This window comes from Lygodium microphyllum, chromosome 1, assembly GCF_053477565.2.
Source record: "Lygodium microphyllum isolate KBCC chromosome 1, Lygodium_microphyllum_v1.1.10, whole genome shotgun sequence".
Lineage (NCBI taxonomy): Eukaryota > Viridiplantae > Streptophyta > Polypodiopsida > Schizaeales > Lygodiaceae > Lygodium > Lygodium microphyllum.
The window spans coordinates 144,093,038-144,110,661 of record NC_141135.1 but is presented as its reverse complement, the minus strand read 5'-3'; the positions used below and the strand labels follow the sequence as shown (position 1 = coordinate 144,110,661).

The 17,624-nt window shown below is 41.0% G+C and overlaps 1 protein-coding gene across 3 annotated transcripts in view; it reads right to left on the bottom strand.

The window, feature by feature from the left end:
- Positions 1-1,039: 1,039 nt before the first annotated feature.
- The window catches only part of LOC148041770 (uncharacterized), a 58,148-nt gene continuing 41,563 nt past the window's right edge, over positions 1,040-17,624 (bottom strand). For all 3 annotated transcript variants that reach the window (XM_087682307.1, XM_087682315.1, XM_087682300.1), the window contains 8 exons: positions 4,327-4,540; positions 4,093-4,210; positions 3,886-4,000; positions 3,327-3,422; positions 3,013-3,122; positions 2,890-2,937; positions 1,701-1,829; positions 1,040-1,479 (listed from right to left, as the gene is read on the bottom strand). In XM_087682307.1, coding sequence (XP_087538433.1) covers positions 1,380-1,479; positions 1,701-1,829; positions 2,890-2,937; positions 3,013-3,122; positions 3,327-3,422; positions 3,886-4,000; positions 4,093-4,210; positions 4,327-4,540 — 930 coding nt within the window. In that variant the 3' untranslated portion in view covers positions 1,040-1,379. The remainder of the gene's footprint in view (positions 1,480-1,700; positions 1,830-2,889; positions 2,938-3,012; positions 3,123-3,326; positions 3,423-3,885; positions 4,001-4,092; positions 4,211-4,326; positions 4,541-17,624) is intronic.

Below are 17,624 nucleotides of genomic sequence, written 5' to 3'. Positions count from 1 at the left end.
CATAAATACTTTTATTGAAAATGACTTTGAAAAGGCGTCAAAGAATATGTGATGCAATGTTTACTATGCCAATAGAATAAAGATTCCAACTTGTTGCCTAGTGATCTACGTCAACCATTATTCATTCCACATGGTAAATGAACTAACATCAATATGGACTTTATTACCAGATTACTTACCACTATGTAGGGTTGGAATAGTAGTTTGGTTTTGTTGTGGTTGATCATCTTACTGAATCAGCCCATTTTATACCCACCAAAGTCAAATATTAATCCAAACAAGTGGCATATCAACTCATAAAAGGAGTTTTTAGACTTCATGGTTTACCTATGAAGATTGTTTATGATAGAGATACAAAATTTATGAATTTTTTTTAAAAAAGCCTTTACTTTCATATGAACAAAATTAACTCCAAGTACCATTTACCACCCACAAACAGATGGTCCAACTGAAAGAGTCAACAAGTGGTTGAAAGTCTACTTATGACACTTTTTCCATGACATACAAAATGCATGGAATTATTGAATTCATCTTACAGATTTTTATTACATCAATACATACCACATAAACATGTCACCATTTGAGACTTTATATAGCTATACAGTTCAAGTATCTTCAACATTGTTTTATGATGAAGTGAATCTTCTTGCTAAGGAAAAATGCTCTCAGTTAAGAAATTATATCAATATATCTTTATACAATGAGATGAAATCAAGTAGTGATGATAGCTCTCGATATGAACATTCACATGAAAATGAAAAAAATACAATGCTTGATCTTGTGAAAATGCAATGCTTGATCGATCATTTTTTGTTTAAGATTATTAGGATAATGTGTGCATTTTAATTTATACCTAATTATTAATTGCTAATTTTTAATCTTTGAATAAGATGATAAAACTTGATCAAACACTTCATCTTCAAATAGGATAGTAGAACTTGATTAAGCACTTAATTATAATAATTCATAATTAAGCATGCACTAAAATATACATATTACCTTAGCAATCTTAAATAGTAAACACCCTATTGGTCCCAAAATTAGTGTCACTTTTTATATTTTTTAACTTTGATTGCTAATTAATAATATACAAGTTGAGATTTCACAATCTCTTTTAATAATTCAAAAGCCCCTTGCTATACATACAATCAAAAAAATAACGTGAGTTAATTGCCCCTTGATTTTCACCCAAGACTTGCACAAATAAAACCACCAAACTGGCCAAATGCTACCCCAATTTACAATGGATAGATTGGCATCTAAAATCCCTGTCAATTCCAAGAATTTCAAATGTCGATGCCTTCTCTTGTTGATACTATCCCAAGGTGGTTGTCAAATCCTAATTTTATAGAAATTTAGGATTTGTAGTAGAAATCCTCCTACTGTCCATGAAATCTGGTTAAGATCTTTGAAGGTGAAGTTGGACAAAGCTCTTTAGCTTTTGTTCTCTTTGTGCACCTGTCTTCATGAAGATAACAACTGTATGGAAAATAGGTTGCCATTAAAAGTTGATACGCAATGTTTTGAGAAAATCCCTGAATTTTTAATTGGAAAGAATATTTCCCAAGATAAATTAGATTGCCTACAATACTTGTAATTGATATAAAATGTGTTAAATATCATGCTTGCTCTAGCAAAATGAAAATTTATATCAACCATTATATCTACCCCTAAGTCTTTGCTAAGATTCCCTTACTCACCAAGAGCTAAGGTTACCCAATGCAATGATTGGTGTATAAGGCGAGAGGATGTTCACGAAGACAAGATTCACTCCTATGGTAGCATCCAAACCAAAGCAACTCCAATGGTGGTAATTACCAAAACCAACCCTACAATGGACACAAAAACTATATGAATCTAGTGTATAGGCATTGAGAAGAACAATTCTAAAATGCTACTAGACAAGGATCACTATGATTCTCGAAAAATATTACCATAACCGATGGTCAAATATATATCTTGAATAGAACATGTTGTACAAGCAACATAAGATGATTCCAAAATGTGCTCTCTTCAAGAATCATTTTTAATTGTTTTCATCTATATACTTAAGAATATATGAAAGAACAAGTATAATAGATAATTAAGAAAGTTTTCATATCCAAACAATATAATAGTTATAGAGCTAAAAAGTAGCTTGAATTCACAAGTGACAAGCAGTGTGCTATCCTCAATAAGTGTTCTATGGAAGGATAGGCCCAATTAGTCATGTGGCTTTCTAAAGTGCACTAAAAACGTGATCAAGCTATATAAATTTGAAAATGTCAATGCTTTAGAAATACTAATGTATTGAGAACTAAGTAAAAGCCATGCTAGAGATGTATCCCACTATTGAGTGGACTTGTGTACCCTTAATCATAATAGATTAAGCTGTCGTGAGACACACTGTATACAAATTTGAAAAGATCAATGATTTAGAAAGACCAAAATTGTGAAATCTACATATGGGGTTAACCACATCATACTGATGCATTGGGCACGCTAGAGATGTGTCCCACAGTTGAGAGAACTGTTCACATACCCTTAATAATAGATCTAGTTGTGACAAGACACATTGCATACAGATTTGAAAAGATGATGCAGAAAGACCAAAATTTTGAATTCTAAATATGGAGTTAAGCACTTAAAATGACTAGTGCATTAAGAACTAAGTAGAGGCACGGTAGAGATTTGTTCCTTACGCCTCCACAAATTGAGGGCTAATAACTAGACATTCAAAACCATCAACGCTTGCCCAAATTGAGGGCTTCTAAAGCGACCAGAAATTAACAGAGAAACTTGTTCTTCAACTCTCACATAATGCCACTAACAGAAAGGGCTACTAAATAGAGGTATTCAACACTTGCCCAAATCACTTTCAAGTCTCCATGAAAGGGCCTTTACACTGACCAGAAACTAACAGAGAAACTTGATTCTTCAGCTCTCACATAATGCCACCTGCATTGCAGCGCCCAAAGCAAGTCAGCAGGCATGTTCTATTGCAGACTTTTTAGAGGTTGCTAAAGGTTGTACCATTTGGTGGGTATATAAATCATCTCCCCTGCCTCTAAGGTGCACTCAAAATATGGCACGCTTGCCAGGTTGGGCCATCTTTCATACACATCTGGCGCATCAACATCCACCTGGAATATGAAACGCCAAAGAATTCATATTTGTCCAATCTATTTGATTCAACATCCACCTGGAATATTACGCTGTCAAGGCAAGTGCCACGAAGCTACACGTTCAGCTACAACCACATCCAACACACCAACAGTGCAGACATGTGACATGTATGTACATGCACAGAGAGAGAGAGAGAGAGAGAGAGAGAGAGAGAGAATCACCTGAGATGTGTTGCGTAGATAGAGATTATAATCAAATGGATATAGGTTTGAATTTTCCTTTGCAGAATACAGGCGTACGTATTTCTTTCCCCAAACCTGCACACAAGTGGCCTTGTAAGAAGAAAGAAGCAAACATATTTGCTTATGACCATCACAATTATGAGCTGTGTCACCCTTGCCGCAATTTGTTGGTTCCTTGTCTATAACTTATGCAAATCCACAATGCATAAATCATAGTTACAACACCTCTTGGTCATCTCAAGTGGAACAATTTGTACTCAGCAGCTTTCCAGCTGAGAAAGATGAGACTTACCATGGCCACAAAAATGCCTGCCTCTGTCTAACTCAGCACACACTTACCTTTTCAGCTTGTCTATATACCTTGCACAAACTACAACCGTAATTATGCTATCTCTTCATGACCTCAACTTTGAAGATTTACTGTTCAGCAAAACCCCTCACTAGATTCCATTTGCCTCAGGTTCATCTAAAGAGCTGCTCCAAACCAGATTCAATTAAAAATGTGTATACTTGCAATGGATTGAAACACCCTTAGTACCTGAGCCAACACATTGTAGTAGGGGTCTCGATGCAATGGAGTAATTGTTCCAGCAGGTCCAAGCCAGACATTTCTTTGGTACAATCCTTTGCCTAATTTCACATACTCTGGATTTCTGGCAGTTGATTAAGATAACTCAATAACTAAAACAAAATAGTCCACGGGATACAACCATTTAAAGAGTACAGAAAGGACTCTCACTCTTACAAAATCCCTTCAGCCATGGATGGCAAATCATCCAAAAGCTGCTGTTGTGCTAGGTAACCTCTAATCGGCTGGTCTTGACAGTTTCTACAGAACATTTCTATAAAATCTTCCAGCAGCACTGCAGTACAAACTAACAAATGTGTCAATAATTTATCATTTCCCTGGCACACCAAATATACCAGTAATTCCATCATATTACCAAACAAAAACTAGAGGCCAAAGGTCAAATCTTACTGGGGTGTTGAGGTATGAAAAGCTCTTCCTCTGGTACTGGACTCTTTGCCTTGTAAAGATCACGGAAATCTGCCCATCGCTTTTCCCCATCATTCCAACGAGATAGCTCTACATGGACTGTAGCCTGTCCAAAATCTGTAACCAGGGTATCAAGAGTCCAATTTCTAGCACTCCAATTTTCCATCGCTGCTTCAATTACAACTGGTCGTTGTGCCTGTCAGATTAAGCGGCAATCCAAACACCATCATTTTAATACATAAAGACCTTAGTGAGCTCATCATTTTGACATACCAGTCCAACCACAAGCTTACTGACGTATGAAAGCATTATGTATTCAAGGAGTATTTTTTCCGAGTCAGATGAATCTCCTTTAAGAGTTCAGGTTCTTATGCTCTATGCAAACAGCCTCCTTTGTTTAATTCAAACTCTAAATAATGTTTTTGTGTGGCATAATCTGTAGAGATGAATTTTTATGGCACAATATATCTTCCAATGTGCACAAGATCACTTGAACCCTAGTGTAACAAGGACCTAGTGCTACTGTCACAAGCTAGAACATGTTTATTGCTGATTTCATGATTTAATTGTCAAAGTGTGTGCAAGAGTAAGAAATAGCAAACAGAAGATAACAACCAGTATCAAACGTGCTGAAATGCACTCGTGCCAAAGAGAGACATCAGGGACCAAACGGCACAAAATGGGAAACTAGCAACTGTCATGGGGTTGTGAATTTTTTAAACTTATTTCTCTTGGAACAATTAAGGCACATGTAAATTAAGTCTTGAAATGGAGTCACCATGACAAACAAAACCAATTTGGGCAGTAAGGGTCATTGGCAACAGTTGCGAAAGACAAGTGCCACCGTGCACTTGAGACAGATCTGGGTCGGAGAGATATGTCTGTAAAGGCCCAAGGGTTAGGAAGTTTCAAACACTTCAGGTTCAAAGAGGTCAGGAAGTTGAAATTGAGGCTGGGCACTAGTCAAGATTGGGCAGGGCCCAATTAATTTTCATTTTTTCTGAATAAAAACTGGCTGCAAATTCAGTTCTGGGCTGGAGATTGCATGGGCCGGTCTGCCAACCATCAGAAGCTGAGCTGCCACATGGCAATCAGCCCCTTTCAAGACTATGCAGAGCAGGTCTAGGTAGGAGAGAGAAGTTGGACAGCAGGCAAGAGCAGCTCTTTGGCCTTTTGGGGCTGGCGATTGCTAGATACTCCTCAGGAGCAGGCACCTGCTGCTGGACACTATCCAGGGGCATGTTACTGCTGTTGAGGACTGCTTATGGGCAGCAAAATGGAGATCTGTCTCCCCTTCTACTATTAGCAATCAGTGTGTCTTGTGTGGTCATCTCCTACCTGTGAACCTCAGTTTGAGTCAGAAGAGGACATTGGGAGCTCTAACATTGTATTTGTTTGTCATTTTAAGTTTTAGACACTTTAGATGGAGGGCACATGAGTGCACTTCTTTTTGGGCACTTTTAGCCATTTTTTGGGGTGACCATATTTAGGTTTTTGCCTCTTTTTTGCCTATATACAAGCGGCCTGCCCTTGCACTTTTATTATCCATTATCCATCATTGATTGTTCATAATCAACCAACCCTCTTCATTCTCTCATCCCCCTGCTATCATCTGGTGTCTACACAAACACATAGAGCTGCATGTTGGGGCTAACTGTTGCAGCTCAGCCATTGTAGTCACATTGTTCCTTCTCTCTCCTACCTTCTCTCTGCATTCACTTTCCTCTTTCTGTTGCACACTCTCACATGGTATTAGAGCCACATGTGGGACTGCTGCTTTTACCAGGGCAGATTTTCATTTTTGACCTCGGGCAGCTTCTGACAGGCTGGACGGCGTTATTTCTGCACCCGGGTGGCTCCTGCAGGCTGGGCAGCCTGTTTTCTGCCCATTCAGGCCTACATGTCTAAAGGCAAATCCCCTGTCTACTGCGTTTTGGGTCTGCTGGAATAAGTGCATGTATCACCTGCGTTTTTATGCAGGCAGCACACCTATCTTTGTGTTTCATGCAGCACTGTCATCAACCTTGCGTTGGCGGACCCTTTCCTAGCTAGGCAACAAGTTTTTGACCTGTTTGACTACATTAATTGCAGCCATATCTGCATTTTGGCAGATCTGCCCCAGTCTGCTCAGCATCGAATCCTCTTTCTTACCTCGGCTACTCCCTATCTACATTGCTCTCTGATAAACATACCGACGAACCTTGTACAAGTGGAGAACATTCCAGTAACAGCATCTTCTTTGTTTTCTTGCAGGTACTTTATTGAATGACATCTATGGCCGACGTGTATGCTTTGGGGGATCGTGTGGTTCAAGATCATTCATACCGACCATCCTATCTCTCTTTCCTACTATATTCCTCTGGGGTTTGCAGTCCCCAATTGGCATTGATGGCATCTCCTAGGCATGTGTCAATCCTACCCTCTCTACCAACATCTGAAAAGCTAAATGGAGCAAACTACCCTCTACCATCATGTCGCATGGAGTCTCCTTGATGGCTGTGACCTTTGGGATTTTTCTTATATCCCAACCTACTATGGATCCTCATGACAATGTGACTGCAGATTCAACAACTTTATGGGATCGGTTGAATGCCAGAGCCCGCTCTTTTCTCTTTTTGAGTAGTACAAATTCTGTGCTCGTGCATGTTAGACGTATCTGCACTACTACAAAGGTTTGGAGGAGATTGGCATCTCTCTTTCGAATCGAGACATTTGGGCATCAATTATCTCTTGAGTTGAAGCTACGATAGCTTTCTGTCTTGCAAATTCCCTTATGATGAGGGATCTGTCAGAGTGCAGCGGTGCGGAAGCGTAGGACTGAGAGAGAGAGAACGCAGAGAGAAAAGGGAGAGAAAGAGACAGTGTACAATGAAGATCTGCTGTATAAAGAATGCTGAATACAAAGATATACACGGGCGCAGTGCGCTGGACTGCGTGTCTCCACCTTGACGATGCGACCTGCTGTCCACCTCGAAGTCTGCTGCAGTCTGCACTGTCTGCTGTCTGAAATCTGTGAACAGAGACAGAAATCTGCACGGCACCGGACTGTAATCTGCGACAGAGAAGAATGTACAGACTGCTGAAAACGTCGGCAATATATAGCCGAAAAACTGCCTGGAATGGGGCGCCAGAAATAGGGCGCAGCCTGGAATAAATCCGCTGCAGGCAGTCGGACTGCCACGTGGCAGTCCGACTGCTGCTGGTCCGACTGCAGCAGGTCCGACTGCTGCTGCTGGTCCGACTGCCCTCCAAAACAGGCTATGATCTCTGACAAGATCACATCCATAGGATGGGGGAGATTTGAGATGAGCTTTCATTCCTTGGTACAAGCATTTCTTCGGAGGACCTAGCTGTGACACTTCTCTTGCATCTTCCATCACCGAAATACGATATGTTCTACATAAGTCTTCTCACTTCTCGTAGCCGGGAGACTCTCACTTGGGAGGAGCTAGTTCCATTGGTGCTTGAGCAAGATGTGCATCAAAATAAGTCAAATTCTTACGAATAATGTGCACATGGCCATGCTTATACAGCTTTATCTCTAGGTACATGACAACTCAAGCTGAAGAAAGGAAAAAGGTATTGGAGTCATCTTCCAAATCTAATACAAATTTTGTGGGAATGCATCGAGGATATTCCACGTGTCCTCATTGTGGGAAGACCTTGCACCCTGAGGAAAGTGCTAGAGGATATACCCTCACCTTCGTCCCAGAGCGAAGGGTGGATCTACATTGGAGCCTTCATCTACCTCTTTTTTGTCACCCCATATTACCGCTGAGTCAATGTTTCTATACATTTATTAGGTGGAGGAGCCTTCTTCAACTATTGATAGTGATGCATCAAGTCATATGACTCCCTGAGGTGATTTGCTGCAAGATCTCCATCAAAGGGTATTACCACTGCTAGTGACATCTCTTTGATACCTATTAGTGGTACTGGCACCTTGCCTCTATTGTCTGACCGTCCCTCGAGCTCCATTTCTGAGGCCCTACATCTTCTAGACTTGGGCTTCCATCTTCTCTCAATTCTTGGCCTTCCTAGACTCATGACCTACATTGCCTTCCCCAAGTCGGCCAAGATTCTTCTACAGGAGCCACTTTTTTAACAGGTTGGCAAGAGAGGGGCCTATCTATGCTCCATTCCCCTTTCATTATGCAAGGCCCTTCAAGGCAACTATAACCGCACCCATTCCCAATTGTGCACCATTTATCCCACAGGTTCCATCCCATCCCCTTGTAAAGAAATACTCTAACACAGAAACACAAATAGAAACCGTACAACAAAGCACAAATTGATAAAAGAACATAGTTAGGGTTAGGGTAACTCAAAGACAATGAACACAAAAAATAAATGAATTGGTATGACTATTGCATATACAATGCTCATGCAACAAACACACTATGCAGTGAATGAATACTGACCCTCAAACTCCTGTATCTCAAGGATCAAGGCAAGGGTAATGAGCTGGAGAGTGTATCGTACTTTGAATGGATCCCAAATCGCAGCAAGGCAATCTCCAATTGTCGAAACAACAGTAAACACAGCCTGTGTATAGCTGGACCTGAAGCAAACGGCAATCTAGAGTACTATAAATGCAAGCTAAAGAGAGAAAAACAGCAAACGCAAGCAAAGGAGAGAAAAAAACCGCAACAACAACAAGGAGAGAGAAAACTGAGTAGGCGGCAGCTGGAGAGTGATTAGCAACAGTTGCTCTGCTGAAACAACTACAAGCTGCGAGTGGAAGGCTGGAAACAGGCGCCAGACTGTAGATGACAACAAGGGACACCTAAGACTGCGATATCCTCCGTGAAAGGGATGAGGGCAACAAGCTGAAAACACCTGAAACCTGCAAAAACGAGATATGTATTTCTGAATGGAGGGCAACATACCTATTTTTAGAAAGTTTGGGCCCTCCCAAGTGGGTTTATGCTTATGGATACAGACACTCTCTAGGAATGCATTTCTTTTAAATAAACAAGGTTACTTTATTAATTAAGCATGTTTTGGGACTGTTTAAGTGAAGCTAATGCATTTTTAGCTCAACATCCCCTCTCAAGCCCAACAACAGTGCCTCGAGAATGAAGGCCAATCAAGCCCTTTTTCTTTTCTTTTACCCCAAGGCATCCCAGCCCAAAGCAACCAAAGCATAGGACAAAGGGTACGTGTCGGCTGCCCAATGGTCTACTAAGACTACAACGGCAATGATTATCTTACCAAGAGAGCCCAAGTGATCACCCCAAAGAGGACAAGGCATCGGCCAAAGGGTACATATCGGCTGCCTAGTGGCTGACCAAGCCCTACAAGGGCCGATGGAATCAGCTATGGACTTTTTTTTTTTAAGGCTTTTTAGATTTGATAGATTTAGCATTAAATGAGGGTTGCAAATCAATTTTCGTCCTATTGAGTATCAATATCCCAATATGAGAGAGTGATAAAGGGATGGTTGAACCCAAGACCTTCACAAAACAAGCATACTATCCCTACCATTACTGGGTATCGATGAAGAAGAAAAATGACTAAGGTGTGGGTATAGCAAATAAGTAAAGCAAGCAAGACAAGCAAAGCAAGCAAACAAGCTAGGAAAAAACTGCCTTGAAGATAGTCATTTGCAATGCCACGAATATGGTGGATTTAGAGTTGACCACTCCAAAAGACCGAAAAGGGATAAATGCACACAGATGCATGTTTACATGAATAGAATGCCAATGCATGAGGTAATGAAAAGGGAGATGCAAGATGTCATGCTCACGTAAAATGCTATGAACTAATGCCACTTGGACAGTGTCCTCGCAAGGGAATTGTTCACTTGCCCAAGCACCCTTTTATAATCATATCATCTTGGCAATGCGGATGAAGTTATAAATGTCCATAATACAATACAAAAGAATAAATTAATGTCTAAAAACTGTAAGCATCATCACTGTCACTATAAAGAGAAGAAGATATCTCCTCTCAAACTGAAAGGAAAAGCAAAAGGAAAGCACCCTCTCCCCGTCAATCTGAAGAAGCAAGGGAGGGTATACCCAAGCCGATCCTAGGTAGCAAGTACTAAAGAACCGGCTGATTGACCGCTTTGGTCAAGATGTCTGCAAAATTATTTGATGAAAGCACAAACTCTAGCGGATAGTGCCTAGCTCAACTTGCTCTCCAGAAAAGTGAAAGTGGACTCCCACATGCCGCATCCGTGGTGTGACGATCGGATTGTCCGCAAGGGCAATGAGACTCTTATTGTTGTAGTAGACAATGGTGGAAGAGTCACAAGGAAAATGAAGCACCACCAGTAAACTCCTCAGGTAGATGGCCTCGGTGGTGCCATCAAAGAGAGCCCTATACTCAACCTCGGTCCTCGATCAAGGAAGCCGCCATCATCTCCTGTTTGTGGCTAGGCCAGGAAATGGGAGCCGTGCCCAAGGTAAAGAGGTAACCGCCATGGGGACATCGGATGTCAAGCTCTCCTACCCAATCAAAATCAATGTACCCCCGCAAGCATAAACCAGAACCATATGTCAAGCCATAAAAATGAGTACACCATAAATAATGCAACACACGAAGACATGCAATCCCATGTAACATCCTAAGTGATGTGAAATACTGACTGAGTATGCTAACTAGGTAAGCTAAATCTGGCCTAGTATGAATCAACCAAAGAGATTTCCCTACAACAGACCAATAGGTGTGTGCAGCAAAGGGCTGACCTATGGTATCCTTTGAGAAGTGGACAGTAGGATCAAGAGGCATGGCCATTGGCCATGTCTGATCCGTAGTGTACTGCTCCACAAGCTAAAGTGCATACTCCTACTGTGATAGAAAAATACAACCCCTAGATCAAACTACCTCCATCCCCAAGAAATAAGACAACAAACCAAGGTCTATCATCTCAAAGATAGCACTAAGCTTTGCCTTAATTTTTGCGATGGCAGCAAAATCTAAAGCCTATGATGAGTAAGTCATCAACGTAGACCAAGATATAGCTAACCCCCTTTGCGGTAGATCGAACATATAAGTTCGAGTCATAAGGGGTAGAATGGTATCCGTGAGTCTGTAAGAACTCATCCATCCTATGGAACCAAGACTGTGGTGCTTGCTTCAGCTCATAAAGAGCTTTCTGCAAGCGGAATACCTTATCCCGCGGGTTCCTAGAAGGAAAGCCCGGTGCCTGCTCCACATAGACTTTCTCCTCGAGATAACCATTCAAGAAGGCACTCTTGACATTCATGTTGGGAATAAAGGCCTCGTGCCTTTAAATGTGCTTGGGTATGAACACACCCTTAGCACTTCTACTTACACATATACATCTATCTAAAAATCTAAAGATGCTGTCTCTCATCATTGTACCTATAAACGGGCTCACTCTCGGCTCTGCTCTATCTCACTCTCTCTGTCTCTCACTGTGCGTAACGATTGTCTGTCTCGATCTCCGTGCCCAACCCATCACTACAAACTGGTATCAAAGCCATCAAGTTCTGCACACTTCTCGAGATGTCAAGCGTAAGCTAGGTGAGGAGACAACTGCCAAGGTGACAATTCCAGGTCGCGAGCAAGTAGGCGAGACAAGTCAAACGCAAGCTTGTGTGCAAGAGAGGCAGTCGACCGGCTCGACAAGAAGGAACAGTGTTGACGGGACAGTTGCCGTCATGCGACAGTTAACTGAGTGTAGGCGACGTGACAGTGACTAGATACAAGCGGTGACAAGTGGGTGACTTCAGCCACGCATGCAACACGACATGGTTACCAAGCAACGACCTGCACGGCAGGTCCATTGACCCGCCGTTCAATATTTTTTTTCTTCTTCATTTTTTTTTTTTAAGTTTCCCTACCGAGGGTTCACGCATGGAGGCACAATACAAATTTCCGTGAAATTCAAGCCCATAAATTTGGGCCTTTTCTCGAATTTAGGGATCTCAACACAGAATTGGACAATTTGACTAAGAAATTGCAAAGTCGGTGCACATTTGCTCGGGAATTTTGGAGCTTTTCACATTTTAGTGAAATTCTTTCAATTTCACTGAAATTAGTGCACGCAGGACTTGAAAATTTTGGGGATTTATCCAGATTTAGTGTGAGCAAGATGCAACAGTAATATCTGTCTCAGAAATTGCAGGAATTTGTGACATTTTGTTCCTAACATTTGGGGCTTTTCATGTACATGCACAAATTGGGCTGAAATTTATCCAATTTCTCAGCATTGATGCACATTAGACCCCGTGCAATTGGGGGCTTTTGCAGTTTGGGCAAAATCTGTGCAGCATTTGGTCATTTTATTTACATGCAGATTGAATTCCACACAATTTGGACATCAACACTTGGTAAAATTTGGGGTTTTTGCTGAAATTGCTCTATTTTGGCAAAATTGACCTGTCCTATGCATGACAGAGAAAATGCGAATGTGTGTTTGATGCTTTGAGCACAAAATTTTGGGGCCTTTGAACGTTCGTGTCAAATTTTATGCCCGTGGGTACATGTATAACAGAAATCGCAGCTAAAATCTGGGATTTCTCATGTAATGTGATGCATATGCCCTTGGAACAGCTGTAATCAGTTGTGGAATGTTGTAGCACATGGTTTGGTGTTTCTAAAAATTTAATTACAGATCTGAAATCTGTGCTTCTGCGTGGTCATTTATTGCTGATTGGTACTTGTTTGTACCTTGGTTGGTACTTGTTTGTACCTTGGTCACTTGAGTGATAGTTTTGGGCTTGCATTTGCTGCTTTTTGGTCACATTTGGGCTGAAAATCATGGCTGGCAGCAATGACAGCAGTAATCTGATGCACATAAAGAAGCTTGAAGGCACACATAACTTTGCAGTTTGGCAAAAGTAGTATTACAATATCCTATCGCAAAAGAAGTAGGCAAAGCAGATCAAAACCAAGGGGGCAAAGCCCACAGACATGGAATAGGACAATTGGGATGAGTTAAATGAGCCAGCACGCTCAACCATAGAGCTATCAATTTCTAATGCCTTGCTATTCAACATTGAAGGTTTGGATTTTGCATATGCTATATGGATTAGAATGGAAGAACTGTATGCACAAAAGAGTGCTGCAAGCAAAGTATATTGGCTGAAATAGCTTATGGATTTGCGTATGAAAGAGGGTACAGCAATGTCTACTCATTTGAGTGAATTTAACTCCATTTTCAGCCAGCTGGTTGCCTTGAAGTTCATGATTGATGAGAAATTCAAGGCTACTTTCTTGCTTTGCACTCTACCAGAGAGTTGGGATACATTCAGGACTGCTATGAGCAATTCTAATGTGATCCTTTTGTATGCTGATGTAGAGAGTGCTCTACTTATAGAAGAGATGAATCAGCAAAACAATGCATCCAGTAAGTCTTCCAATGCTTTGCATACTAGGGGCAGATCACAGCAAAAGGGCAAATATGATAACAAGGGACGTAATAAATCATGTGGCAAAGATGTTGAATGTCATCATTGTGGCAAGAAGGGTCACTTTAAACGTGATTGCTACAATTGGAAGAAAGAGAAAGGAAAAGGCAAGAAGACAGATGATAGCGAGGAAGAGAAGAAGGACACCCACCCTAAGAAGAGCAATGTAAAAATTGAAGAGGTGAATGTAGTCACTCATGACAGTAATAGTGGGCGTGATGTACTTTTTGTCTCTTCACACTTTGGTGAACATGCTTTACTTACAAATACGGATGATGACATGCATACCTAAATTCTCGATTCAGGTGCTTCATTTCATGTCACCCCTCATCGTGAGTGGTTCTCCGTCTATACAGGGGGTCGACATGGTGTTGTCCATCTTGGGGACAACTATACATGTGACATTTCAAGTATTGGCAGTGTGCAATTACTCTTTCAACATCGCTTTGTCTTTACACTTCAGCATGTACGGCATGTACCTCACCTCAAGAAGAGCTTGATTAGCACAGAACAACTAGATGATGATGGTTTTCGTACCACCTTTGGTGATGGAAAATTGAAGATCTGTAAGGGATCTAGGGTTATTGCCAGAGGTTGCAAGAGTGATACTTTATATACACTTCATGTATCTAGTGTACGTGACTAAGTTGTTACCATGACCGAGCAGCCAGGCGTTTCTTTGTGGCATGGCCGATTAGGACACATAAGTCAAACAAGAATGAAAGTGCTTTCTCGTTTGGGTTACTTGCCTTGTCTTCGTAATGCTGATTTTGAGCATTGTGATCATTGTATTTATAGCAAACATGCACAGACGTCTCACAAAAAGTCTCTTTCTTTGAAATCTTTTCCTTTAGAGTTAGTATATTCAAATGTATATCAAATGCCAGGATTATCTTTAGGAGGAAAGAAATATCTTGTCACCTTTGTCGATGATGCTACACGGAAAGTATAGGTTTACCCTATTCGTAGCAAGGATGAAGTGCTTGACAAGTTTAAATTTTTTTTGTAAAGGCTGAAAATCAAACAGATAAGACACTTAAGTGTCTTCGCTCTGATAATGGTGGGGAATATGTGTCCAAGGCCTTTCAGGCATTTTCTAACAGCAAAGAAATAAAGAGGGAGCTCATTGCCCCTCATAATCCGCCCCAAAATGGAGTTGCAAAGCGTATGAATCGAACTATACAGGATAAGGTCTGTAGGATGTTGTCTCATGCTGCATTAACCCATGGGTTTTGGGCAAAGGCTGTTATAACAACCGTTCACTTAATTAATAAGTCACCAAACAGGTCTTTGGGGGACGGGGGGAAGGAAGTTTCCCAAGAAGCGTGGTTGGGCAAGCCACCTTCATATGCTCATCTGAAAGTATTTGGCTACGAGGCTTTTGTGCACATTCGTAAAGACAAACGCAGCAAACTTGAGCCAAAGTCCTGTGAATGCATTTTCCTAGGATATGGTGACGAGGGTGAAATGGGATATAAATTGTGGGATCCCGAGAAAAGAAAAGTAGTACGCAGCAATGACATTATTTTCCGGGAAGATCGCATGCACAAACAGCCCGAAAAGACTGAGGAGGTCTGTAGATGTAAACGCCCCGAATAATGTAGTATGCTTAACAATTATGATATTCGCTTGTTTTCAAGATTTAATTTAAAAGAGAATGAACACTTAAAGTTGAAAATGAAAATTCCTCACAAAATTACAGCCAAAATATAAAAGTAATGGAGACAGGATTGAGGGTTGAAGATGCGCAACCCCCCCCCCCCCCCCCTCCCCCTCTCCCCCACGAAGGAATGTATTTCTGCTCAACCCAAGTCCCTTAGGGAAGAGCTTAGTTACAATCAACCTGAGAGTGAGGAGAAGTAATTCTCACTCTCACAAGATCATGCAAAGATGTACAAACACACATGCATTATCTATTATGCAACGATAAGAACTGATTTCTTTACAGTATGAGAGAAGAAAGAGGGAAAATCAGCCTTTCTTCATCGTTGATCACCAGTACATGGATAGGGCTTGCTTCTTGTTGCTAAAAGGGAAGAAAGAGCTCCAGAAGGAGGTGTTGTAATGAATTTACATGCTTGCTGTCATGTAAAACAGTAGTGATAGAAGAGGGAATATGGAGGAATTTCATAATGGAGAAGTGGGGGATGATGATGGGGATGGATGGGGCCAGTTTCTGGCTATCTGTGGGTGTTGTATATGAGTTTACAGCAAAGAAAAATGATGCCGAATGAAGAAAAACGAGCTCTTATTTATAGAAGAGGGAAGAGCTAGTACAAAAGGGGAAAGTGGAGTAGCATAAAACAAGTGTCCAACCACATGTCATGAGATGTGATAAGTGGTGGGACACTTGGAAGCTTGTGTGACAAGTATCTTAACACTTGTCTCTTCTCTAAGGCCTTCCTTTTTGGGCTGAATAATGTCAAGAATAGAAACAACCAAATTTAGTAAGCACAGTCAGAGTACAGAATTTACTATTTTTAGAATGACATCCCTATTTTTTAGAACTAGCATTTTTAGGCTAATTCGAGGCTCCTAAAATTTAGGGGCCTCCCAAAATTTAGGGACCCCCCCAATATGAGTGTCATATGAAAGCTTTTTCCGTGTACATCACAAAAATGGTATCAGAATCCTCATGTGACTTTCCTATGCAACGAAATGTGCATTTCAAGCTTTCAGCCCACACATGCACATTGTACAAGCATTTCATGATCATGCCATCTTGTTGATTGTAACTGTCTGTTCTGGCGGATCTAGCCCACACTTCAAGGCATCAATCCTTTCTGTGTGCGAGTCTAACCCAGATATGCGTGAGTTCTGGTCACAGCCCGATTCTCCCCAATATGAGTGTCATATGAAAGCTTTTTCCGTGTACATCACAAAAATGGTATCAGAATCCTCATGTGACTTTCCTATGCAACGAAATGTGCATTTCAAGCTTTCAGCCCACACATGCACATTGTACAAGCATTTCATGATCATGCCATCTTGTTGATTGTAACTGTCTGTTCTGGCGGATCTAGCCCACACTTCAAGGCATCAATCCTTTCTGTGTGCGAGTCTAACCCAGATATGCGTGAGTTCTGGTCACAGGCACCCAATCGGGCCATATAGGTGAAAGTGTGAACTATCTTTTCTCTAACCCACCGCATGGGTCCACCATAACCTGTGACCACTCATCAGTGGCCAGCTCCAATGCACTTTTCTTTATATCTAATTAGTACAAAGGAAACAAATTTAATAATTCATTATATAGACAAATTAATGAAAAAGGATACAAATTCTGTTTCTATAGAGTTGTGATAGCCCTCTGGCTTTTATTCAGCTGTCCTCAGCTGAAAAGCTTCTTGATATGGCTGAAGAATATCTGGGTAATCCTTCATGAATTTTTCATCTACCCACTGTGCATCTGTTGTGGGTAGATTCTTGAAATTTAGTAAGAATTTTCGTGTCACAAGGCCACTTCTCGTGGTTCGATCCTTGTGAAACAAAATCTGTTCAGGTTCCAAGAGTTGCTCTATTTCTTCAACTTCTGGGGGATCTTCAGTAATGGGTTCCTTTGGTTCTGGTCCTATGTAAGGTTTTAGCAAACTTACATGAAAAGCATTGTGTATTTTCCAATGAGCAGGAAGCTTAAGTCGATAAGAAACTTCATTTATTTTCTCAATCACTTTGAAGGGTCCAAAGTATCTACTGGAGAGCTTTGGAAAAGATGAATATTGACCGGAATCTTGTTTGAGCCTGCTTTTATCAAACTTTAGCAAGACATATTGACCTTTTTCAAAAGCCAAAGGTCGTCTTCGTTTATCTACTTGCTTCTTTTGTCGCTCTTGGGCAACTTTGATAGTGGCTCGAACTTGATCCATTGCTGTTTTTAAATCTGAAGCAAACTCA